At 41.7% G+C, this 27,867-nt stretch overlaps 1 protein-coding gene across 4 annotated transcripts in view; it reads left to right on the forward strand.

The window, feature by feature from the left end:
- KREMEN1 (kringle containing transmembrane protein 1) overlaps window positions 1-27,867 on the forward strand; it is a 93,756-nt gene that overhangs the window by 2,359 nt on the left and 63,530 nt on the right. For all 4 annotated transcript variants that reach the window (XM_016938895.4, XM_016938896.4, XM_024352890.3 and 1 more), the window contains exons 2-3: window positions 18,897-19,059; window positions 23,500-23,591. In XM_016938895.4, the coding sequence (XP_016794384.1) occupies window positions 18,897-19,059; window positions 23,500-23,591 (255 nt within the window). The remainder of the gene's footprint in view (window positions 1-18,896; window positions 19,060-23,499; window positions 23,592-27,867) is intronic.

Below are 27,867 nucleotides of genomic sequence, written 5' to 3' on the forward strand. Positions count from 1 at the left end.
TTGGAAGCTATTCTCTTCCCAGATATCTTTGCTTTTTTAAGGTCAAATGCAGCAGCTCTTATCAAGTTTGCACCCCAAATTTTGGTGTACTTTTATTTAGGAGTCTGGGGTAGGGGCAAATAATCGTGAAATAATTTGTGATAAGTGGCCCAAGTTCCCAACTCACTGAGCCTTGCCAGCTTGGTGCCTTACCGTCCTGATAACTCAGTGCTTTGCTTTTTTGACTTTTCCTGTCTAGTTGCAGAAGCAATTTTAGGGAGATACCCCATGGTCTTCACCAACACATCCTGTCTAGATCCTACTCACTAGCTTTTAAAATCCTTTCCAATAAAACACACACACATATACACACACATACACACACACACTTTACTCTGAGGATATGCCAAACTTGCCATTTTATATTTTTTGATACTGTAATTTTCTCTATAAAATTTTGTGGATGGAAAAAATTATTTCAATATTTATATTCTGCACAATTTTGTAATATTTAAATTACTGGTGGTTTGCGTTTTTGAATGCTGACTTTATAAAAACAGTTAGCTCATTCCCCATCAATCCTACTTCTAATTACAATGTGTAGCCAACCCCAAATGATCTCCCTTCTTTTCATTCTTCCTCTAAGATTCTCTTCCTTCCTTCACAACTCATAAGAAGGAAAGTAGAAGGTAATGGAATCTAGACTTTCCTTCAAGGAGGAGTGCAACCAGGGCCATGTGGTCGAGAGGTTCTCTATAGTAGGTCCCATCTGGAATTTATGGAATTTATGGTCTACTCACTTGAGTGTTTTACTACCTTTAGGGTCTATCAGGTGCACATCAACAGAGCTTCTCCACTCAGGTTATGTTTGCTGTGAATACCTTTTATAAGTTTATAGACTGATGCTCATTCTCCTCTACCTCCTCATCTGGAATTTGCCCCACTAGCCAGTAGTGTGTTTGCCGTAAAACCTATGAGTTCAGTTAACAGCTAGAGCTTCATACTGTCTACCAATTCTTGGTTCTCTTGGGGACTTCATTAATGCTAATAGAATTACCTGTAAGCGACATGGGGGCTGAAGCAGTGAAGGAGTGAAGGGTGCATACCAGTTACTTGCATACTCTGAGTATTTTAAGAAACACCGTTTCGACGTGCTATCAAAGACCTCTGATATTTTTGTGAAAATATATTTTAGTCCCTAGACAAACCATTTAAATCTTTGAGGCCGGGCGCGGTGGCTCACACCTGTAATCCCAGCATTTTGGGAGGTCAAGGCAGGCAGATCACCTGAGGTCAGGAGTTCAAGACCAGCCTGGCCAACATGGTGAAACCCCATCTCTACTAAAAATACAAAAAATTAGCCGGGCATGGTGGCGCGTGCCTGTAATCCCAGCTACTTGGGAGGCTAAGGCAGGAGAATCGCTGGAACCCAGGAGGCAGAGGTAGCGGTGAGTTGAGATCACACCATTGCACTCCAGCCTGGGCAATAAGAGCAAAACTCTGTTTCAAAATAAACAAATAAATAAAAAATATTTGAGATAGGCAATGAGCCCCTTTATAAATCTTAAAGCAAGAAAGCATTCCTTTTAGGCTCACTACTCATAAACAGAAAGTTGATGCACTTCTTGTATATCAATACAGATATTATTGATAAACTCATGGTTTAGCATAGTTAGACCAAAAGCAATAAATGAGTAAGATAAAATATATTGCTTTAAATAGCTTCACAATATACAGATTAGGGATTTTTGGTGATGGGGAATATACCATCCTTAGTTTAGAATTTTTGAGTCTGGAAATGTCAACTGATAATCTAGGTCAGGTATGGGCAAACATTTTTTGTAGAGGAAGACAGTAAATAATATGAGATTCATGGGCCTTATACTATCTGTGTTGCAATTATTCAACTCTGTAGGGCAAAAGCAGCACAGACAAAAGACAAATGAATGGGTGTGACTGTGTTTCAGTAAGGCTTTATGGACACTGAAATTTGAATTTCCTATTTTTTTTTTTTTTTAAAGAGACGGAGTCTCACTCTGTCACCCAAGCTGAAGTGCAGTGGCGCAGTCTTGGCTCACTGCAACCTCTGCTTCCCGGGTTCTAGCAGTTCTCCTGCCTCAGCCGCTCAAGTAGCTGGGATAACAGGCATGCATCACCATGCCTGGCTAGTATTTTATTTTTAGTAGAGACGGAGTTTCACCATGTTGCCCAGGCTGGGAATTTCCTATAATTTTTATGTTAACAAAATATTGTTCATTTGATTTTTCAAAACTAAAATATTTTTAAAATTATAGATTTTTTAAGTCTTAGCTTGTGGGCCATACAGAAACAGGCAGTGAGCCAGATCTGGGCCACAGGCTGTGCTTTGCTGAGTTCTGTTCAAGGTCCACGTCTTCTGATTTTTTTCAGTGTTCACTGGTCTAGAAAAGGTGAGAAGGAGGCTTGATTTTGGTGAATGAATGAAACTTTTACCATTTACTGTTAACTAACTTTAAGATACATATGGGAGAAATGGTTAAAATGGTACATTTTATGTTAATATTTTACCACAATTTTTTTTAAAAGATACATATGGGGAAAAGTTCGTGCATGTACATTTGGGTCTTTAATAGGACTTTTAGACCAGGTGCAGTGGCTCAAGCCTGTAATCCCAGCAGTCTGGAAGGCTCAGGTGAATGGATCCCTTGAGCCCAGGAGTTTCAGACCAGCCTAGGCAACATAGTGAGACCCGGTCTCTGTGAAACCCTGTCTCTACAAAAAATAAACCAAAATTAGCCAGATGTCGTGTAGTCCTAGCTACTCAAGAGGCTGAGGTGGGAGGATCACTTGAGCTGGGAGGTCAGGGTTGCAGTGAGCTGAGATTGTACCACTGCACTCCAGTCTGGGCAACAGAGCAAGACCCTGTCTCAAAAACAAACAAACAAACAAACAAAAACACCTTGAAAATGTCCTAAAGAGAAATTCAGCATGGTTCAGTGTACACTACATAAATAGTGCCTGCCTTGGAACTGGCCTATAGTTTGTTCAACTATGCCTGCAGATGTTGCTTAGAACAAACCGTTGAGAGATCTGTTTCTCAGAGGAAAGCCCAGGCAGCAGGTGGCACCAGCCCTGACACAGAAAAACAGCCAGGAAAAAAAAAAAAAGAAGAAGAAGAAAACAAACTTCTGTGACTTTCCTAACCAGTTAATTTTTATGTCCGTGGTTCTGTTGTCATATTTAAAGTCGTTTTAAAAAATAACAATGTGCTTAGCATAGCTGATTATTTTGTTTTAATTAAAACATTTCTGAAAAAACAAAATGAAACATTCAAACATACCAAGTTGATTGTGCTTGTACTGTGGAACAGTTAATGCAAAACACTTGAGAGAGGCCGGAAGTTTGGATCTGTAGTTTTGCCTTGAGTGTCTGCCGCCTGAATAAGGACAACATAGGAGGAAGTGAATGTGTCCCTTAGAAAACTACCTGTATAGGTTTGAAGTGAGATCCAGCACCCCCAACGCCACTTGGCAGGTTACCTTCTGGCCGGTTCACTGGGCAGCCTTGTCATTGGTGAGAATGATGACTGACATTCCTTCTATATTCAGTTTGACCTTGAGAATCCAGCTGGAACCCATAAGTATTAGTCTAGGAGGAGCAGTCTGAGGTCACTCTATTTTTCCTCCCTGTCTTATCTTCGTAGTCTTCCTCCCAAGATGGCGGTGCTTCCCTCAACCCTTACCTCACCTTCTGAGACTTTGTCTGGATTCAGACTGATGAGGGAAAGGAAAGAGGCCATCGCAGAAAAATGTCAGATTGGCGTCCATACACCTCACAAATAACTACTCCACAGAAACGTGACTTCTCTTCTAAGGGAATCCCTTCCCCCACTTTTAAATTCTCTTTCTAGGTAAACACCTTCCTAGACTGGACTTGTACCAGTTTAAAGAGGAATGAATGAATTGGGGTGCTAGGGAGCACCTTGGCAGACAAAATGTTTTAGGCCACCTCACGCGCAAAGTTGCCTCTCTCCCTGCATTTATACAACAGGGCCCTCTCAGAGCTACCCCTCTGCTGGGCCCAGCTTCTAGCTTCCCTTGCCACGGATTTAATCTCTGGCAAGTAGCCAAAGCATTAAACTTTTATTGTTCAATTTGCCACAAGGGCGGGGCCCTGCTTCTAGTGGGCTGAGGAGGCTGCAGCCGCTTCCAAACCCAAGTGTCACACCACATTAGCAACTGCAGACTTTGAGGGCTGGATTTCTTTCAGTTTGGTTAGATTCTTGGTTAGAACCAGAACGGTATACTCACACACAAAATTTTAAAGCTAGGAAATAGTAAAAACAATGTAGGCAACTTTTAAAGGTGATTCAGAGCGGCTGTAGCTATCAGCGTGTATGATTGACTCTGCATGGTTTCTTCATACCTTCCAAACAGACATATTAGATGGCTGTGCATGTGCCTTAGTGTCCTAAAGTTGGAGGAAAACATGGCAACCAAGTAGTTCTCTTCTAGACTAGTAGGGATTGCTAACCAATCCCATCACAGTATGTAAATTACTTGCTGTTGTTCAATCTATAAAAATTCATCTTCAAAGAAAATTATTGGGCTGGTAAAAATATTTTTAATAATGACCACAGAAGCCATATTTGTTTTTCTTTGATGTTCTTCCGAAGACCCTTCTGGTTCTAATCAGATTGTTCCCACATAAAATACAGTGGAAATCTACAATAATAAAATCCCTATTCCTATGTCTATGGGGAAATAAACAGGATGGGGACTGTCCTTTTAAGGGGCTTTCCCCTTCCCTTTCCCCAGACTCAAAGCCTCTATTACTGGTGGGTGTTTTGGCATCAGTTAAGGGCCTTCAATCCTTCCCTCCCTCCATGTTTTGCTCTTTCATTAAAGTGTTTCTGTTGTCTAATTATATCCTTTCAATCAAATTAGAGACTGTAGCATCTGGTGAGGGCTGTAACTGCTGCCATCTGCACCTCGTCTATACAGGCCTTTTCAGCTGAGAATCACTCAACTTCCAAATGGCAGGAAGAGATTTGGAAAAAGTTTAGTTGGAGGGGAGATTAACTTAAAAGGAGTGTCTTCAAAGGCTGGGTGCGATGCCCTGCTTGCTGTGATGTGTGCATGGCCATGCAGAGCTTCACTGGCCTGGCTCACCGAAGATTCTTCCCTAGCGCTTCTGGCAGATGAAGGGTTTCTGATTGTCTTAGCTGAAATGACTAGGCCTTCTTTGTTAGGGGCTTGGAGGGGGCCAGGGGCTGAGCTGAGAAAGTCTCCCTTGAGAACAATCTTTAGTTATATGACCACTGGTTAATGGGTGTGACACTTTCTGTTTATTTGACCATTTCTTCTAACTCAGTGATTTCAACTGGAGGAGATTTTGCCCCCAGGGGACATTTTGCAATACTTGGAGACATTTTGGCTGTCACAACTAAAGAGGTACTACTGGCATCTAGCCGGTAGAGGCCAGGGATGCTGCTGCTAAACATCCTAGAATGCACAGGAGGGCCCCCACGCCAACGAGTTACACAGCCCAAAATGTCAGTAGCGCTGAGGTTGAGAAACCCCGTCCTGATTGTATTATTCTTTTGTCCTTCTTTTTTTTTTTTAGCGTCAAGCTTTCCTGTTACCAGCAATGAATTTTTTTTTTTATACTTTAAGTTTTAGGGTACATGTGCACAACGTGCAGGTTAGTTACATATGTATACATGTGCCATGTTGGTGTGCTGCACCCATTAACTTGTCATTTAACATTAGGTATATCTCCTAATGCTATCCCTCCGCACTCCCCCCGTCCTTCTTTTTACTGTTAGTTGCCTGCCTAGGAACAGTTGATTCTGATCAGCATCTTTTTTCACTCTTAAGCAGATTCTTCATTATCCACATCTAACCTCTTTAAGCATTTCTGTGGACAGTGTTTCAGAAACCTTAATTCAGTAAGGGGGTCTGTGATTCACTGTGTCTTTTTATTCTCTCTAGAGTACAATTGTCAGATACATTACAGGATGCCCAATTAAGTTTGAGATTCAGACAAACACCAAAGAATTTTTAATTAAAGTCTGTTTCATGCAATGTTTAGGAATACTTGTCTTAAAAAATTCTTTGATGTTTATCTGAAATTCAAATTTAACTGAGAATTCTGTTTTTATTTGTCAAATCTGGCAACCCTAATCGAGCTTCATGGAACACTCCATGAAACTTTAAAGCTTTGACAATCAGAATTAATCTGTTGGCCACTATTTGCTCTTATTCTTATTGCTCCAAGTGACCAGAGATGATGGTTCCATCTACTTATAAATGAGTGTTACACTGAGCCTTTCCTTCTGCCCTAAACTGTCTCCCTGGCCAGAACTTATGAAACCCATCTCTTGAGTCATATTTTTATGTTGGGACCAATTAACAAGTACTTATCAAATTCCTCCTGTGTGCCCAGCATCTCTGATTAGGACTTATCCCTGTGCCAATTGACAGAAGGCTACAACTTTGTTGCTTCGAGTTTTACTTTGAAATGTGCTCTAGAGATATATGGTCTACCTGGTATCAGCTCCCCACTCAGGAGCTCTTATATTATTTGTCTATCCCATATCAGCCAAGGGAAGCTGAAAAGCCCAGAGTCTGGCTTCCATGGAGTATTGGCTGCCCTCCAGGACTCTATTATTGGGGAATTTTCTTGCCATCTGACATTAAAAATAGGTCATAGGCATTACTAACAAAACTTGTCTAGAAGCTGGATTATATCAGTTTATCTCCTTTTCATCTAACTGAGACCTTCAGACAACATGGAAAAAGGTTGCTCAAGTGATAGTGAGGCAAGGCGTAGATTTGAGCTGGGTGCCTCCTGCTTAAAGCAAACTAAGAATATAAAATTCATATTTTTATTTCATTTTATTTTATTTTTTAGATGGAGTCTCGCTCTGTTGCCCAGGCTGGAGGGCAGTGGCACTCCTGGCCTCAAGTGATCCTCCCACCTTGGCCTCCCAAAGTACTGGGATTACAAGGGTGAGCCACTGCACCCAGCCACCATCCATTTCCTTTAAATAGCAGAGTCCCTGGTTTAAATAGCAAATATTTGATTTCCTTGATTTACATAAACTCGTACTTGATTTACATAAACTTTCCTAGAACTTCTCATAGGTATTGCTAGGTAAGTCTTGAGGCTGGCCTAGGAGGAATACATTGGTGAGGAAACTAATGCACCCTGAATGTATCTGTAATGGAGCTTTCCCCTAGCCCCTCATTCACCAGCTTCCCTCTTTCAACAGACACTTAGCCAGGCACCTTCTATGTGGTCTGTAGTTGCTGAGAATACAAAGGTGAGTAAGATGCTCACAGGCTATTGGAAACAGGGCTATGTGCTTCCTGAGCAATTATACTTCAAGGTAATCAAGTCCTTTAAGAGCTGTGGCAGCAGGCACTGTGACTTGTTTCAAAACCCCTGGTTTCTATAGAAGTTAGTGCTACCTATTCTAGACCCTGAGCCTTCAAATAGTTCGCCTTTTGTTTTTTTGTTTTCTTTAGAGCTGGCTTATAATGAGCTGAGGTATTGTCCATCAGCAAGCTGAACTTTCAGCTTTAAAATATCTCACGTTTCCTGTATCCTTATGTGAAAACTTTTTTTGAGACAAGGTCTCACTCTGTCACCCAGGCATGATTACAGCTCACTGCAGACTCAAGAGAGACCCTTGCCCCAGCCTCCCGAGTAGCTGGGAGGTACCTGCCGCCACGCCTGGCTAATTTTTAAAAAATATTTTTTGTAGAGACAGCGTTTCGCTATGTTGCCAAGTCTATGAAAACTTTATAGTATGAAATTTTATTTCAAGATTCAGGAAGATATTTATGAATAAATATCTAAGGTAGATTTATTTGTACTCACATATTACATTGAGAGATAGATGCTTTACATCACCAAAGTATAATAGAATATATTCTATTGGTATTGGAAGTAAAATCCATCAAGGTACTTTGGTTAATAAATGAAATATTTTTCTTAGAGTTCTGCTGAGTCAGTGACTTTTGACTATTTGAATGAGTCCATTCTTTAACTGAAGTTTAATCTCTACATATTATAGACCTGAATGCTGATAGGTTAATGGACATTTTTTTCTCACAAAGTGTCTTTTGGACTTCAATTTGATGGTTGTGATACGAGAAAGGGGTCCTGATCTAGACCCCAAAAGGGGGTTCTTGGATCTTGCATAAGAAAGAATTCAGGGGTCCGGCACAGTGGCTCACGCCTGTAATCCCAACATTTTGGGAGGCTGAGGCCAGCGGATCACTTGAGGTCAGGAGTTTGAGACCAGCCTGGCGAACATGGGGAAACCCTGTCTCTACTAAAAATACAAAAGTTAGCCAGGTATGGTGGTGGGTGCCTGTAATCCCAGCTACTAGGGAGGCTGAGGCAGGAGAACCACTTGAACCCGGGAGGCGGATGTTGCAGTGAGCTGAGATTGCGCCACCGCACTCCAGCTTGGGCGACAGAGTGAGACTCATCTCAAAAAAAAAAAAAAAAAGAAAGAATTCAGGACAAGTCCACAGAATAAAGTGAAAAGGAGTTTATTAGAGAAGTAAATAAACAAAAGAATGGCTACTCCATAGGCAGAGCAGCCCCGAGGGCAGCTGGTTGGCTATTTTTATGGTTATTTCTTGACCATATGCTAAACAAGGGGTAGATTACTCATGAGATTTCCGGGAAGGGGGTGAGGAGTTCCCGGAACTGAGGGATCCTCTTTTTTTTAGGTCATATAGGGTAACTTCTGGATGTTGCTGTGGCATTTGTAAACTGTCATGGTGCTTGTAGGAGTATCTTTTGGCATGCTAATATATTATAATTAGTGTGTAATGAGCTGTGAGGATGACCAGAGGTCACTTTCATCACTATCTTGGTTTTGGGGGGTTTTGGCTGGCTTCTTTACCACATCCTGTTTTATCAGCGAAATCTTCGTGACCTGTGTCTTGTGCTGGCCTCCTATCTCATCCTGTGACTAAGAATGCCTAAACTGGGGATGTATCCCAGCAGGTCCCAGCCTCATTTTACCCATCTGCTGTTCAAGGTGGAGTGGCTCTGACTCAAATGCCTCTATTATATGGGTTTATAATATGGTAAATGATAAATAAAAATTCCTGAACACTAATGCATATTTATGATGACTATTCCTGGCAGAAACACACATGCTTCACAGTGACAAGCATGGCATGTTTTCCAGGGGGCCCTGCCTGGGTAGGAGTGGAGCATATGCAAGATGAGAGCCAGATGGGAAAAGAGTGGTACCCAAGCCACTGCATTCTGGACCTTCTCTGCCTTGATAATTATTTGTTTTTTGAATTTTTATTTAACAAATAAGGCCTTCTCTCCAAAGCGTTTTCATGGTTCTTCTGAATTCAAACATCTGGTCTTATGCTTACTCTGTAAGTTCAGTTTTTCTTGTAATGGTCTTTTAAGTAATTAAATATTTCATCTCTTAGTAGAGATAGATAAACTGGAGATTCAAATAGAAGACCTCATGTCCCCTTCCAAAAGTATAAATTCTTTAGTTAAAGTATCTTTGAGAGGCAAGTCCTTTCCTTCCGTACTGTTTTTAAGGGCACCGTCTCCTTAAATGGAAAAGAAGATCTAAAAGGTATTTTAATGAAAAAGCTACTAATACATAAAACATTACAGTGATTTTTGTTGTGGTAATTCCACTTTGGGCAAAAGGGCAGCTCGTTCTATGGTCATTTGGCACTGTTAACACATAATCCAAGAACGTGATATATGAGTATCAATTTTGATTTTAGATGGCTAACTTTATGGCCGAATTTGTTTATAGTTCTTGAAAAAAGGCTAAGGTAGATTAATTTCAAAATAACATGTTGGTAACTATTTTCAAGATGTTCTTTGAAAAAATTTTTATTATGGGAAATTTAGGACACAAATAGAGAAGAGAGTATAAGGAAGTCCCATGTATCTATCTCCTGACTCCCACAATTATTAACCATGGCTAATGTTATTTCATCTATACCCTCTTCATTCCCCTTACTACATTATTTTGTAACCAATTTCAGATATGTCACCTCATCTGTAAACATTTTAGTATGTATCTCTAAATGCTAAGGATTCCTTTCAAAAACATAGTAATAGTACCATTATTACACCTAGAAAAAAACCAATAATTCCTTAATGCCATCAAATATCCAGTCAATGTTCAGATGTTCCTGGTTGTCTTATTTGTATTTTTTACACTTCAGTCAGGATCTAAACAAGGTGTATTTAGGTAATGTGAGTCCTAAATCTCTATTAAGCCTTAGATTTCCCCTTCTTTTCTTTTCTTGCAATTTACTTGTTGAAGATGTAGTTTCTTTTAAGCAAGAAGAATGCCTAAGTAGGCCGGGCACAATAGCTCTTGCCTGTAATCCTAGCACTTTGGGAGGCAGAGGCAGGTGGATAGCTTGAGCCCAGGAGTTTGAGTTTGGCCTAGACAATGTAGACCCCATATCTACAAAAAATTAAAAAATTAGCCAGGTCTGGTTACACATGCCTATAGTCCCAGCTATGTGGGAGGCTGAGATGGGAGGATCACTTGAGCCCGGGAGGTAGAGGCCGCAGTGAGCCATGATTGCTCCACTGAACTCCAGCCTGTGTGACAGAGCAATACCCTGTCTCAAAAAAAAAAAGTGCCTAAGTGCCTCTCAGAGGGAAGGCCCACATGGGAGGTGAGGTTTTTTTGTTTTTTTTTTAACCATATAATTCTTACTTCCATTAGAGAAACATAGAATTAGAGAATTTTAAGCCTGGAAGAGATTTTTAGCCATGAGTCCTTTCTAGTCATATCACCCCAGACTTTTGGACCTGAGTTTCATTTAGTTAGATCTTGAACTTGAAATTGCAGACATTTACAGTGAAGGGACGTTGAGATAATCTGGCTCGACCCTCCTAATTTCACCGATGAGGAAACCAAGGAAGAAACTGAGGCCCAATGATTTCTGAGTGGTTTGTTCAAACCACAGTGTTAGCTGCTTCTCTGATATCATTTCCCCTTTATTGCACTGATTCTCCATATGTACTATGTGTGTACAGGGTTGTTGTTTTTTCCCTAAACTGTCCTCTCTCTATTCTAGATATGATGACATTCCTCTGTGTAATTGTAGAAATCACTGCTCTTGGAGAGCCATTTTTGAAGATGGGAGTGTGTCCTATCACAGCCTCAGTGGTGTTGGGTTGGAAAAGGCTGGGAACCCCTGCCTTCCCAGGGCCACATGCCCCTTTACTACAGGGTTTCACATAACTGAAATCAGCTTTCCCATAGTGCTTTTGAGTGTCTGAGGGCAAAGGGTAGTCTGCCCAGGGGCTTCGAAGTGGTGCAAGTTCCCACCGGGCACCAGTCTGTATTTGAAACCAAACAGGGCGATAGGTGTGCTATGTGAATATTTGACAGCACTGTCATGTTGCCCTCTCTCTATATATATATCTTTTTTGAGATAGGGTCTCACTCCATCGCCCAGGCTGGAGTGCAGTGGCATGACCATGGCTCACTGCAGCTTTGACTTCCTGGGCTCCACCTCAGCCTCCCAAATAACTAGGATTACAAGCACACACCACCACACCCAGCAAATTTTTAATTTTAATTTTAATTTTGTAGAGATGGGGGTTTCTCTATGTTGCCCAGGCTAGTCTTGAACTCCTGGGCTCAAGTGATCCTCTTGCCTTAGCCTCCCAAAGTTCTGGGATTACAGGCATGAGCCATACCCTCTAAATATTAAAAAAAGCATTTTTACCTAAACCTTAGATTTCTATAATCTATCTACCTACCAAGTTTCATAGACTTTTTTAAAGAACGAAGGATATTCTCATTGGAATATGTTCTCTGCTGTCTTGCTTTAAGATGCTGTAATTGAATTTAATGTGAATTGATTCATGTTGATTTCAAGCCAGGCTAAAACCAGACAGATTCTTCCAACATAAGATCAGTAGAAGTGCTAAGCGGTCCCACAGAGAACAGAGACTTAACTTTGGTGGATTAAAAAAAAACAATGACTCTCATAAGCATCATATGTAGAGATCTAACTAGTAATTCTACCAGAAAACCAAGAATGTAGAGAAAAATGTTGTATTTCTCAATAGTGTGTTTTTGGACAAATTAAGAATTACCTAGTTATAGAGTTTTATAGAGAGCATATTCTTCAGCTTTATTCAATCTTACCAAAGATTAGGATGTCTTTTAGATTAACTACTGTTTTCCTACCACTATCTTATACATGTCAAGTTTTTTTTTTTGACGGAATTTTGCTCTTGTTGCCCAGGCCAGAGTGCAATGGTGCGATCTTGGCTCACTGCAACCTCCGCCTCCCGGGTTTAAGTGATTCTCCTGCCTCAACCTCCCAAGTAGCTGGGATTACAGGCATGCACCAACATGCTCGGCTAATTTTGTATTTTTAGTAGAGATGGGGTTTCTCCATATTGATCAGGCTGGTCTCAAACTCCCGACCTCAGGTGATCCGCACACCTTGGCCTCCCAAAGTGCTGGGATTACAGGCATGAGCCACCACGCCCAGCCAAGTTTTAATTATTTTAAAAGAATACCTTGTTATAGTTTAAACATGAAGTTTAAAACTGCAGAGCAGGTATTATACAACCTGGCAGAATTTTTCCTGGGACTCTATTAACTTGTGTTTTCCTCACTTATGATTAGTATAAATATTGAATTATGTGGTTTTAGTAGCATAAATAAATGAAGATGTGTTTCATCATATTTATAGCTGAGATTTTGATTAAGAGAAACCTATTTGCTCCTCTGTATCTTTTTCCCTTACCGCTTATCCATTGAACACTAGGATTCAACACAGGATTCAAACCATATATATGTTCCATCTTGATGGTAGCCTAACTTTAAACAGAATTGTAGTAGGATGATGGGCCCACATACTCATGTTATCTTGCCTTTTATAGCTAATTATTTTATGGACCAGAATAACGTGCGCATGCATGCACGCGTGCATACACACACACACATGCACGCACGCACATATTTTGAGATGGGGTTCCCACTCTGTCACCCAGGGTATAGTGCCTTGGTGCGATCTTGGCTCACTGCAACCTCTGCCTCCCAGGCTCAAGCGATCCTCCTACCTCAGTCTCCTGAGTAGCTGTGACCACAAGCACACACCACCACGCTTGGCTAATTTTTTGTATTTTTGGTAGAGATGGGGTTTTGCCATGTTGCCCAGGCTGGTCTCGAACTCTTGATATCAAGTGATCTGCCCATCTCAGCCTCCCAAAGTGCTGGGATTACAGGCGTGGGCCACCGCGCCTGGCCTCAGAATAACCTAAGTTATCATGATGCTTATAATATTTCTAAGCTTATATAAAGTTTGATTATTTTTATACCTTTATGATTATACAATAATAATTTTTGAATACCTACTATGTACCGAGTACTTTACTTGCACACCTTCCAATTCTTCCAACTGCCCTGAGCTGTAGATAATCAAATCTCTCATTTTGCAAGTCAAGAAACTGAGGCTCAAGGAGGTTAGGCAAGTGCTTATAGCTTGTAAACTGAAAAGCTGAGGTCTGGCTCTAGAGCCCCTAACATACCCTTTCCACACTCTACCACATTGTTGCTAGAAGTTGTGTGATAAAGAAAAAAAAATTACTGAAAAAGTTTTCCTAGCTTTTCTCCTACCCCACAGGCTGTACTTTCTCAGTCATCATTGCAAAGTGTGGTATGTTGGAGGGCCCCAGGGCTCAGCCCCAGATGTTGGGGCTGATACACACAGTATCCTATTCTCTCTACGCGTAAGTGCTGGGGACCATATTTCTAGCTTTAGCCTCAGCCTTTTTCCTCAACTCCAGACTCATGTAGCCATTTGCGTACTCTACATCTCCACTCAGTTTTCTGAAGATGTCAACTTTAACCTATCCAAAACCAAACTCTTAATTCTACCCCAAAACACTCTGACCTTCCTGAGCCCTCCCTATTACAGTAAATGGTATCACTACTCAGCTGGTTGCTCAGGCCCCTTTGGTGTGCTGTGTGACCCATCTGTCTCTCAGACCCTGTATCCAAACCCCCAGCAAATACTTTTGCCACTACCTTCAAAATATATCTGGAATCGGTCCACTTCTCACCACCCCACAGCTGCCAGCCTAGTCCAGGCCATCCTTGTTTCTCGCCCATCCTTCTACAGTAACTACTTACTTTTCTCCCTGCCTAGTTCCTGCCTGTCAGTGGTTTTTCCTCCACCCAACAGCTAGACAATTCTATTAAAAGATAAGTCACAAAAATGAATAAATAAAAATAAAGATAAGTCGCATTATGTCATTCCCCTGCTCTAAACCCTCCAGTGGCTTCCCCTTACACTTAGAACAAAAGCTAAAATCTCATTTATCTAACCCTCAAGACCTTACACGTCCTGACCTTGCCTGCCCTTCCCTGCTCATTCTCCTGCTCCAGTCAGATTAGAGGAGCAGCTTTGTAGCTCCCCAAACCTGCCAAACATATTGCCATTTGCAGGGGCTTTGCATTTGCTGGACCCTCTGCCAGTTACACACCTCCTGCCTCGTTCACTGGGTTTGCTTCCTCCCTTCATCCACGTCTCTGCTCACTAGGCTTTCCCTGACCCACCCTAGGAGAGAACCCTCACCATTCCATCTTACTCCCTTTACTCTGCTTCATTCCTCCTAATAGCACTTATCACTATCTGATGTTCATTTTGATCAGTTTATTATAAACATGTAAGCTCCATGAATACAGGATATTTGTTCATCTCTGTAGCCCCAGTGCTGTGAACAGTGCCAGGCACATAGTATTGAATAAATATTTGCTGAACTAATTAATGAATAATTTCCTAGACATTAGATCTCTCGCTTTCACTCATTCTCTTTTCACTGAATACGTAAATAAACAGTTGGCTCTGTGTGTATGTGTTTCTTACTGGTTTAAGCCGCTCCTTGCTTATTTAGCCAAAGCTTACATCAGTTTCGTAGCAGTAGAAAATAAGGGAGGCTGGGAGCTACATGATAGAACTTATGAACACAAAGAAGGAAACAACAGACACTGGGGTCTACTTGAGGGTGGAGGGTGGGAGGAGGGAAATCAGCAGGAAGATAACTGTTGGGTACCTGGGTGATGAAATAATCTGTACAACAAACCCCTGTGACATGAGTTTACCTGTGTAACAAACCTTCACATGTACCCCTGAACCCAAAATAAAAGTTAAAAAACTTAACATAATCACGATAGAAAACAGTGTGGAGGTTCCTCAAATGATTCAAAATAGAATGACCATATTCTAGCAATCTCAGTTCTAGGTATATATTCAAAGGAAATAAAATCACTGTTTTGAAGAAAAAAAAATAAGGGAGGTAGGGTCCTATTTACCTAATATACACCCTAGTACTCTGATGAAATCAAGATGCACTAGATGACTTTGAATGCAAAGCATTCAAGTTTGTTTTCCTTGCTTTTCTCCGTAATTGATATGTACTGGGCAAGTCTGGTCAAAAAATAATCACAGAATCTGATACACTGCCTCAGTTTCACCAGTGTAACTGAGAACAAGATTGGGTCTGAGAGGCACAGACCCAAGCAAAGAAGCCTGCACTTTCCCCTTTCCACTCTCAGATGCCATCTCGTCTCCATGAGGACTGTCATGTGTGTGGATTTTATTTATTTATTTATTGAGACAGAGTTTCACTCTTGTTGCCCCAGCTGGAGTGCAAAGGCACGATCTCGGTTCACCACAACCTCTGCCTCCTGGGTTCAAGCGATTCTCCTGCCTCAGCCTCCCAAGTAGCTGGGATTACAGGCATGCACTACCACCCCCGGCTAATTTTGTATTTTTAGTAGAGACGGCGTTTCTCCATGTTGGCCAGGCTGGTCTCGAACTCCTGACCTCAGGTGATCCGCTCGCCTCGGCCTCCCAAACTGCTGGGATTACAGGCTTGAGCCACTGTGCCCGGCCATGGATTCTTTTTATTACACATTCTGCTACATTCTTTTGTATTACAAACCAAGTCATCCGAGTCTCAGGAACCCCACCTGTCCTGTAGTTTGCTATGTATAGCTAAGACCTTCCATTGATCTATTGAGCTGCATCTCTGATTTCTGGCCCCTGGATCACCCTTCACACTTTAAAAAAAAATTTATTTTTATCCTATATATTTAAGGGGTACAGTATGATGTTTTGATATACAAATTCTGATAGGAGAAAAACATGTATTAACACACAGCAATTAAAATTCTAGCAATTGGCAAGGGTTGGCTGATGTTCTTAGAATCATCTAGTCTAGTGGTTCTCAAACCTGATTACTTAACAGAACCACCTGGGCTGCCTTTCAGAAATACAGGTTTCAGGTCCTGCTCTAGCTCTGGGATTGGGATAGAGCTCTGGTGTGTCTGGTGTGGTACATACCACACACATTGTCTCTCTCTCTCTCTTTCTCTCAGATCACATATATTTCTTGTGATAGTAAGTGTTGTGAAGCAAACAAAGGGCAGAAAAATAGGAGTAAAGATGATGAGAAGGGCTTTCTGAGAAGGTAGTGTTCAGTCTGTGATGGGAAGTATTAGGGGAAGAACATTTTGGGCAGGAAATAGCATAGTGTGTTCAGAGAATTAAAAGCAGACCAGTGTGGCCGAAGCACAGCGAGTGAGTAAGGGAAGAGCTCTGCTTCATGGGAGGAAGGGGCTGAGGCTGCATCTCAGAGGCCTTGCAGACACCGAGGAAGAGTCCGAGTTTTGTTTTGAGTGCCATCATTCTTTTAAGAACTATGGAGAATGGATTGTAAGAGAACAAAAGTGGAAGCTGTGAGACCCAAACTGTTCTCTGATGATAAAGGGGACTATACTGGTGGCATCAAAGACGGAGAGAAGGCAGTTTCAGGGTATATGTTTTAGGGAAGTCAACAGGACTTGCTGACGAATCGGAAGTGGAGTGAGGGAGAGAATGGGAGAAGCAAGAATGATGCTGAGGAGGGCCCATTAGAGGCAGTATAGGGTGTGGTCGAGTGCCCAGCTCCCTTATCTGTAAAATGGGGTACTAAGGTACCTCTCTGGGTTGGTGGCAAGTTGACATTTGTAAAGCACTTAGACAGAGTTTGGCACATGGTAAAACACTGTGTAAATATTAGAAGTGATTTGGATGATGTTTATTCATCCAAGGTCGCACAGCTGGTCAGCAGCAGGTCCAGGACAAGAAGCCAAGGCTTAGTCTCTTTGTTTAGTGCATTTTATGCGACACTGAACTGCCTCCTTCAATTTATGCCTCCTTTGAACTTATTTGTGCAGACTCTTGGTAGAGGGGTTTGGTCCTTATGGTACACGAAGAGTTGCACTTATCATAACACATGAGCATTGCACCAAACATGATAAATTGCTAGGGTTGGCGGGGTGTGGTGGCTGACACCTATAATCCCAGCACTCTGGGAGGCCCAGGTGGGCGGATCACTTCAGGTTGGGAGTTTGAGACCAGCCTGGCCAACATGGTGAAACCCTGTATCTACTAAAAATACAAAATTAGCTGGGCATGGTGGCGGGCGCCTGTAATCCCAGTTACTAGGGAGGCTGAGGCAGGAGAATCGCTTGAACCTGGGAGGCGGAGGTTGTGGTGAGCCAAGATTGCAACACTGCACTCCAGCCTGGGCAACAGAGCGAGACTCCATTCAAAAAATAAAAATAATAAAAAATAAATTCCTAGGGTTTCCTGCATAGGTGGACATTCAGATTATTTTGGCTATCCATAAAATGGTGCCATTCCAGACAAAACACAGGGCCTGGATGGTCGGAGGAAGGAGGTGCTGGAAGAGAGATGTTCTGTGGATAGTTTGAAGTATTAAAAGAAATATCTTCCAGAATGTGTTCATGTTGTTCACACGCTTAGACTGGAGTAGGCACATGGACGACAACAGGAGATGGCATTAAGAGTCCTTAATACTGGAAGTTATAGGTCAGTGCATGCCAGGAGAAGGAAAGAAATGCAGCTAAGAATGCTAGTGTAACTCCCCCAGGTTGTCAGTTTTCTAGTGATATATCTTAAAGAAGTGTTTGAAGTGCTTCTGTCAGTTTCAACTAAGCTAATTTTAAAAAATTGTTCTTTGTACTGTGCCTGTCTCATGAACCTCTTCGAGTTTAATGCATGCAATATGTGGGTGAAAATCCTATCAGCCTCAGTCCCCATCCCCCAAAGTCTGAGAAGCAGATTTTAGAAACACGTTGTTGCACCTGTGAGGATTTGTCATTTTATTAAATCGGACCTGAGACCATTTTCAATGTGCCTCATCAAAAGAATTTCAGAAAGAGGTGAGAGAAAATGCCAGCCCGGCCCTTCCTCCCTCATGTTGACTGTCTGTTTTGTTGCACCTCTATCTCAAACAGCATGGGGAGGACTGTTCTTCATTACCAGGGAATGTGAGTCATTCCCAGATTTGTGTGATTGGGATTCCAAAGCATTGCTGTATCCAATGATCTTATTAAATCCAAGTGTCAGTGCAGCCTTTCAGACTGTAGGGGAGAGCTCAGTTACAGCTGGTGACCTGGTTCCAGTTACCACACAGAGCCACTGGCGAGAGCAGTGACCCCCTCAGAGTATCCAGAATTCCACATGGATGGCTGTTACCAACTGTTCCCAGATTTGGGGGTTTCCTGGTTCACTTCATGGGCTTCAGTACACTTCAGCTCCCTGTTTATTTCCTAGTTGGGATCTGTATACTTTAGGGGAAAATGTTCTAGTGTCTGTAGACAAGCTAGTGCCAAGATTAGCCTAGCTTTTTGAGGGTACCTTGTTTCAGATTTATTCAGCCCCAGAAGTGTTAACTGCACTGTGTCCAGGATCTAGCAAGACACTATCCATTTCCAGCTTGGTCCAAACAAAACAAAACATCAACCAAAGAGGGAGGAAACCATGAATGTTGCCAGAAAATTAGTTTGCTCTGTCTTTTCTTTCTTCTAGAGTGTTTCACAGCCAATGGTGCGGATTACAGGGGAACACAGAACTGGACAGCACTACAAGGCGGGAAGCCATGTCTGTTTTGGAACGAGACTTTCCAGCATCCATACAACACTCTGAAATACCCCAACGGGGAGGGGGGCCTGGGTGAGCACAACTATTGCAGGTAAGATGGGGCCACTCAGTACTTTAAAAAGATAGATACATATCTAGTCTCTTCTTCCAACCCCTTTCATCCCAGCTCACAACTAGGGAAAGTCTTTTGACCAACTCAAGAGACTTATCTTGTCAGTTTTAAAAATATTTCTTTCACACCTTACACACACACACACACACAATTTACCACTCTTTTTTTTTTTTTTTTTTTTTTTTTTTTTTTGAGACGGGGTCTCGCTCTGTCGCCCAGGCTGGAGTGCAGTGGCGCGATCTCGGCTCACTGCAAGCTCCGCCTCCCGGGTTCACGCCATTCTCCTGCCTCAGCCTCCCGAGTAGCTGGGACTACAGGCGCCCGCCAACACGCCCGGCTAATTTTTCGTGTTTTTAGTAGAGACAGGGTTTCAACCGTGTTAGCCAGGATGGTCTCGATCTCCTGACCTTGTGATCCGCCCGCCTCAGCCTCCCAAAGTGCTGGGGTTACAGGCGTGAGCCACCGCGCCCGGCCAATTTACTACTCTTTTCAACATGGGTTGTTTTAATGCTGGCTTTCAAAGCTCTGCTTTTCTGTCTGATCACTTCCTTGTCTCTTTGGGAGGGTTTTCTTAGTTAGCCCTACCACCAGTGGACAATACACAGTTAGCAGAGCAGCCTACACTACCGAGAATGTCGTGGTCAGACAGCACCATGTGTGACCCAAATCTCCCTCCGCTTCTGAGCAAAGGAAGCTGCCTACATTATTCTGCCTCCGGCCAGCCCAGGATAACCTTGCTCTGGGAACAGCTGTATCCATCAGATGTGTGCCATTTACTTCCTTTTAGTCGACTAAGGTGTTTCTTTGCTTTTCACCTCCCGTCTGACTCTAGCAGGGGATCTTAACCTGACATCTATGGTGCTTCAAATGTGATTCACAATTTCCTGGGGATGATCCATAGCTTTGATCAGCTTCTCAAAGTTATCTGTGATTGAAAACAAGTTCAGGATCACTGGTATGTAGGGTCCAGAACAAAGACTGTAAGCACTTTTGGTTATACATTTGTGCTGCTTATGCCCAAGATCCTGGTAATGAGACTTATGGTTCAGCAATGCATTGAATTTAATTATTATTAGAACAGGTGCAAAGGCAGCCTCTTGAGCTACTGGGACAGGGAAAAATGATTGTTGAACTATATACCCTGTCCCTGGTTCTACATACATTGGAATCTCAACCATGGCACTGTTGACGCAGCTGAGCCAACATATATTTTCCTGTATTGTGTGGGCCACACTGTTTACCTTCTGCCCTCTACATACCTTTGCTAACGCTCTAGGGCCCTTGTAGTTGTCTCAAAGTCACCAGGCCTTTAGTCTATGTTTTCTTTATCCCTATACCTTTCCCTATCTTGTATCAACTGACCATTCCCTCCTAGTTGCTATTGACTTATTTTGTTTGTTATAAAAGTGTTAAAAGCTTATTCTTAAAAAAAAAACTTCTCCAACACCACAAATATATGTGGTTTAAATAGTTAAAATTCCCCATTTTACCTATTTTCCCTGAAACCCTCCCCACCAAGTCCCAAGTCCCAGAGACAACCAATTTGGGTATTTGCCACTTCACATTTTGCTATCTGTTGTATTTTATTGTTCAAGTTACACATGCTTATTAAATAGTTCTTTTATATTTTATTTTCCAAGTTATACATGTTAATTTATTTTTTGCATAAACTAAAAAGTTAGTCCCACCCCATTTTTTATTACCTTCCCCTAGGTTTTCTATTCATAGGAATAGTTGGTTGGGTTGGGAAGAGTGTTTAGGAAGAGAGACAAGTATTTGGTTTTTGTTTTTCCATAGTTGCTTATCTTCTTGTTCCAAAGTATCTCTTGGTGGTAGGCTGTTGGTTTATTCTATTGCTCTGTTGCTTCCTATCAAGCAAGTCTTCTCAGAAGAGCTCATGTTTTTAAGTCTGACTTTAAGGTAAATTTTAAGTTTCCAGTGAGGCCTAATTTATGTGAAAAATTTTTCTTTCTTGTGGATTAGCACCCACTTCTACTCACAGGCTTCTAGAAATGTACCCATAAACATCCATTAAGAGAGCAGTGAGAGCCAGGAGGGACCACCTTTCTCCTTAGCCCTGGTCAGCCATCAAATCAAACCCTCTCGTTTGATTTGATGGAATGCAGGAGACCTGAACTATTTAATACCAGTTTATACTTTGGAAAAGGGAGGCTGAAATTGTTGATTATCACATCAAAGAGTCCAGGCCTTTTGTTTTAGCACTGCAGCAAAGTCAAGGATGAATTCGCTTGTTCTTTATTAAGCTATTCTGATGCTTTTCAATATGGTTTTGACATTGATAATAAACAGTTTTCTAAGGGCTTTACCAAATAAATACATCAAAGCTGAACACCGAATAGAGGGAGGAAAATGACAGTGAAATACTGTTTAAAGAAGGGCTTTGTACAAGTTCTCCTACTTTGATTTCTCAACTGACACCCGACACCATGTTTGTCTTGTGTGACTTTTTCAGACCCATCACATTAGAGATGTCTGAGAGTTGGTGAGTGATGGGAATGCACTTTTCTGGGCTCAAAGTAACTGGCTTAGAAGGGAAGGCAGAGACTGGGGAAGAGCAGAGTTGGTGCTGGCACCTGCCTTTGGGCACAAGAAACAAAAGGACGCTTTGTACTTTGGGAAAGCTTATCTTCTACGCCACATGACAGGCTTAGCCCACTCTGGCCTGATAGGGGTTGCTCCCAGCTCCTGCTGCAGGATCTTTATGCCCATTTCCGGCCTAACCGGAGTGTCAGCTTTCCAGTGTTCTGAGTCTAAATAAAAGGGGCTTGGAAAGCGGTGAAGAGAGGCGAGCCTTTTCTGTGTGTCCAGTAGCCCCTGCCGTTTTATTTATCTGCTTCAGTAGTGTTGCTTGTTATTGTTATGCCACCTATGAATTGAAAAGACCTTAAAGCATGTATTTATTCCAGGCCATTCTCATTTAGAAATGTGAAATAGAGCTTTAAAAAATATTATCTCCATATCAGAAGTTGATACCTCATGACAGGATCACAAGTTCTAGCTGAGACTCTGACGCAGTTTTCTTCAGTATTCTCTGAGGAGTCAGCATTTTGAGGAAGGAATAGCACCCATTTCTAGCAAATGTGAGCCTCGTCCTGGTGAAAGTTTGTCAGTGGAGTCTGTATTTTATTTTTATTTTATTTTTTTATTTTTGAGACGGAGTTTCGCTCTTGTTACGCCTGGCCCAGTGGAGTCTTTATTAAGTGAATTTTGTTTTACTGTTTAAAAATTACACCATTGGAGTATTCACTATAGAGGAAATAAAATAAAACCAGAAAAGAAAAAAAGCTGAAATCACCAATAGTTCCAGTGTCTAGAGATACTTTATAAGAGTTTGGTGTACATTCTTTCCTAAATAAGTCTTTTCAAAACATGGAATTATGTCATCTATTGGGTTTTATAACTGCCTCTTTAAAAAAAAAAATCTAATAAGGCTGGGCACGGTGGCTCGCGCCTGTAGTCTCAGCACTTTGCAGGGCCGAGATGGGCAGATCACTTGAGGTCAGGAGTTGGAGACCAGACTGGCCAATATGGTGAAACCCCACCTCTACTAAAAACAAAAATTAGTCAGGCATGGCGGCGGGCACTTGTAGTCCCAGCTACTCGGGAGGCTTGAGGCAGGAGAATCGCTTGAGCCTGGGAGTCGGAGGTTGCAGTGAGCCGAGATCATGCCACTGCACTCCAGCCCAGCCCGGGTGACAGACTGAGAGTCTGTCTCAAAAAAAAAAAAAAAAAAAGCCTCATAAGGCATTGTGAATATATTTGCAAATTAATAAGACTGATCTCTATACCACATATTCCCTTCTATGGATATACAATTTATTTAACCAAACCTTTATTGTTGGATATTTGCTGTTTCCACCTGTTTTTTATATTATAAAAATGTTTTGTTGAACATCTTTATAGGTGAGATTTCCTTAGAATAAATTCCTAAAGAGGAAATTGCCAAGTGGAGGGTTTGCATATTTCTAGGGCCTTTGGCTCTAATTCCCAAATTGCCGCTCTGACCATTTGTGTCAGTTTGCATATTCATCAGCGGCATTGAGAGCCCCTGTGCTTACTCAGCCTTGGAATCTCCATGCTCACATTCAAGGTGCCAGTGCTATTTGGCATGATGTGTGCAGTGGCCATTTGTTCTAGTTATACTATAGTGAATTTGCCCAAACATATATTACCTTTACTCACTTCCCCCCAAACTCTGAAGTATATGTCAGAATAGATATGTTTGTTCTTGTAATATTACCATTTTTTCCCTTTTGATGAGAGATGGCACTGAGATACAGACCAACTGTTAGAAATAATACAGAAGCTAAGGCATTTCCTTTTCTGTAAAACTGAAAAGCAATGAACCAGTTGAATTAAAACATCAGAAGTCATCAATTTTGTCCTTTTCCCCAACAGAAATCCAGATGGAGACGTGAGCCCCTGGTGCTATGTGGCAGAGCACGAGGATGGTGTCTACTGGAAGTACTGTGAGATACCTGCTTGCCAGAGTAAGACTGTAATACCCAATGTGATGGTTTACAGGACTGTGAACACTAAGAGTGCGTAGAGGGAGGCCCCTGCCAGAGGTCAGGTAGTTAGGCTGGTGGATTTCATGGAGCATGTGAAAGGAGAAGCCATCCTGGGCGAGGATTTTCACTTCTCTTGTTGAGGCTTTTCAGGAATAGGAATGCTGATTTCCTTAGCACCTCATTCTAAAGGTATTCCCTTGATGGGTAAGCCCCATGAGAATTCCTACTTTTGGTTAATTTCTGATTCTTTCAGGTATAGAGAGGGCAACCGCTCAGAAGCAGCCTAGGGGAAAAAAATATCTTGTACTTTTTGGAATGAACATCTTTATACATAGTGAAACTCAGTTATGGCACTACTTATTACTTGGATTTGAATGGGTCCCCAGAAGTAATATTTGATAAATGCCTTGTTAAATACCATACAAAGCTGATGTGGTAGTTCTTTTACCCACATTAGCCTAACATGTTCTACTGTTTATAATAATAACTCACAACCCAATTTCTTCAGCCTTTTACTAAAATGCCTGTTTTCTAACTGTTTCATTCATTTATTCCTGTATTCACTTTTTTTCCTTTTTTTTTTTTTTTTTTTTTTTTTGTGACAGAGTCTCGCTCTGTCACCAGGCTGGAGTGCAGTGGCGTGATCTCAGCTCATTGCAACCTCCACCTCCCGGGTTCAAGTGATTCTCCTGCCTCAGTTTTCACAGTAGCTGGGACTGCAGGCGTGCACCACCACGCCCAGCTAATTTTTGTGTTTTAGTGGAAATGGGGCTTCACCATGTTGGCCAGGATGGTCTCGATCTCTTGACCTCGTGATCTGCCCGCCTAGGCCTCCCAAAGTGTTGGGATTACAGGCGTGAGCCACCACACCCGGCACCTGTATTCACTGTTTATTATATGCAAACTACAAAGACAATAGGATACCCTGACCCTCAGGAGTGTATGGTATAGGATGAATCTTAAAAAGATACAGTCATGCACCACACAAAACAGACCACATATACAATGGTGGTCCCATATGGAGTATCTCAACTGATTGTTCAGTCAGTTACAGATCACACTTCTTTTTCTACTCTTCTTTATTCCTTCTTTCTTCCCTTCTCACTACTACACTTGACTAGTCTTTTTTTTTTTTTTTGAGACAGAGTCTCACTCTGTCGCCCAGGCTGGAGTGCAGTGGTGCCATCTCAACTCACTGCAACGGCGCCATCTCGGCTCACTGCAACCTCCGCCTCCTGGGTTCAAGTGATTCTCCTGCCTCAGCCTGCCGAGTAGCTGGGATTACAGGCATGTGCCACCACGCCCGGCTAATTTTGTATTTTTAGTAGAGACGGGGTTTCTCCATGTGGTCAGGCTGGTCTTGAACTCCTGACCTCAGGTGATCCGCCCGCCTTGGCCTCCCAAAGTGCTGGGATTACAGGCGTGGACTAGTCTTTATATATGTATATAAAGATTATAATGGAGCTGAAAAATTTCTGTTGCCTACTGATGTTGTAGCTGTCCTGATGCTGTAGTGCAACACATTACTCATGTGTTTGTGGTGATGCTGGTATAAATAAACACACTGCACTTCCAGTCACACAGAAGTACAACATATACAATTATGTACAGTACATAATACTTGATAATGATAGTAAACAACTATGTTACTGGTTTATGTATTTACTATACTATACTTTTTACTGTTATTTTAGACTATATTCCTTCTACTTATTAAAAAAGCAGTTAACAGTGAAACAGCCTCAGGCAGCTCCTTCATGAGGTATTCTAGAAGAAGGCATTGTTTTCACAGGAGATGACAGTTCCATGTGGGTTATTGTCCCCTTCCAGTGGGACAAAATGTGGAGGTGGAAGACAGTGATATTGATGATCCTGACCTTGTGTGGCCTAGGTTATTGTGTGTGTTTGTGTCTTAGTTTTTTAAAAAAAGTTTAAAAAGTAAATGAAAGTAAAACATTAAAAAAATATAATAGAAAAAACCTTATAGAAGAAAGATATAAAGGCTGGGCACGTTGGCTCACGCGTGTAATCCCGGGACTTTGGGAGGCTGAAGCGGGCAGATCACTTGAGGCCAGGAGTTCCAGGCCAGCTTGGCCAACATGGCAAAACCCCATCTCTACTAAAAATACAAAAATTAGCCAGGTTTGGTGGCATGCACCTGTAATCCCAGGTACTTGGGAGGCTGAGCAACAAGAATCACTTGAACCTGGGAGGCAGAGATTGCACTGAGCTGAGATCATGCCACTGCACTCCAGTCTGGGAGACACAACAAGAGTCTGTCTCCAAAAAAAAAAAAAAAAAGGATGTAAGGGAAGAACATATTTTTGTACAGCTATACGATGTGTTTGTGTTGTAAGCTAAGTGTTATTATGAAATAGTCAAAAAGCTAAAGTAATTTAAAAGTTTATAAAGTAAAAAAGTTATAGTAAGCTAAGGTTAATTTATTATTCAAGAAAAATTATTTTTAATGAATTTAGTGTAGCCTAAATGTTCAGTGTTTATAAAGTCTACAGTAATGTATGGTAATGTCCTAGGCCTTCACATTCACTCACCACTCACTCACTGACTCACCCAGAGCAACTTGCAGTCCTGTAAGCTCCATTCGTGGCAAGTGCCATGAAATAGGTAAACCAATTTTTATCTTGTATACAGCATTTGTACTGTACCTTTTCTATGTTTAGATATGTTTAGATACAGAAGTACTTACCATTATGTTACAGTTGCCTACAGTATTCAGTACAGTAACATGCTGCTCAGGTTTGTAGCCTAGGAGTGACAGGCTATCCCATTATAGACTAGGTGTGTGGTAGACTATCACATCTCAGTTTGTGCAAGTGCACTCTATGATGGTCACACAACAAAATTATATGACAATGCAGTTCTCAGAGTGAAACCTTGCCTAAGAGATACATGACTATACTTTTAAACAAGGTAAAGAAAATACTGTGTGTAGAAAGGTCTTGCAGAAGGTTTGAACCACAGAAACTAAAGCAAGATCTGCTTCTATAAGGAGTCTATTAATGTAGTATATATAATGTATTTTAAAATATGCCAAAAGAGCTCAGTGCCTAGAGCTGAGGAAAAAGACAGTGAATTCGTAACATCCTATCTGGGTTTTTTTTTCTTATTATTTAAACCTGCTCTTTGCCTTGCCCTCTTTCTCACCTCTCAGGTCAGGATTCTTGTGTATGGGACCTGGTAACCCTTTCACTGATACCTGGAATAGCATCTGAATGCTGAGGCCTCCAGGGGGAAAGGCAGCCCCTGACCAGTGCTGCAGACCTAGTACTCATCTTTTGTAATTTAAACGCCCAGATACCAACACTGCCTGACAGTTCAGCCTTAGCTTCACTATCCTTCCAACCTGAGTGTGCCTTCATCCAGTCCCCAAACTTAGACAACAGTAAAGACCAGAAGAATGGACTTTTGCTCAGTCTGCTTAATCAAATTTTTAAAATGAAAAACGTCTCATTTGCCTCTAGTTATGTAAAGAAGAAAGAAGCAGAGGGAGAGGAAAGCAGATTTTCCTCGGTCCATTTGTTCAACACAAAGATAGTCTTTTAGTACCAGCCTGGGTCATTCTCTTGGGAGTGGTAAAGAGGGGGTTTCAATCTGGGCACTTTTATTTGGAAAGATAATCTTTGACTTGCATTTCTAAAATACAATCTGGGCCAATAGGGACTGATTCATGTGGTCATTGAAACCAGGTTCCAGAAGAAAGAATTATAACAAAATGCTATAAACCGCTTAGTATGCCTCTAATTTGTAATATTTACCGGATATGCTTTCCTGTTCCAAAAAAGGAAAATTAAATATTATTTCAGTTTTTCTGTGGCCCCTTGATAACCCTCTAAAATCTCTAAAGCTAGCCTTGAGATGGTCTGGGCAGAGAGATTTGTAGAAGTTGGGAATGAGAGCTCTATAGTACCTGGTTTCTGGGGATAGAGGGTGGGTGGTGTCTGGCTTTGGTTCTTTGGAAAACCCTTCAGTTTACCCTGTGGGGACCAGGGCTCCCCATCAAGCCGGACCTCAGACATTGAGTCTGGCAGCATATTGTGCTTCTAGTGTGTCTGATTAACATAGTTGAGCAAAACCTGTTTTACAGTTTGTAGCAAGAGACGTTTGTAATTGCCTGGTGGATTTAACAGAGATACAGCCGTCCTATTTTAGGCCACTTTTGCCCTATTTCTGGATGTGGAGTCACAATTTTCATGAATAATACTAAACCTCTGCATGAAGCCTGCTATTCATGATT

The sequence above is a fragment of the Pan troglodytes genome, chromosome 23 (genome assembly GCF_028858775.2).
Source record: "Pan troglodytes isolate AG18354 chromosome 23, NHGRI_mPanTro3-v2.0_pri, whole genome shotgun sequence".
NCBI classification, from domain to species: domain Eukaryota; kingdom Metazoa; phylum Chordata; class Mammalia; order Primates; family Hominidae; genus Pan; species Pan troglodytes.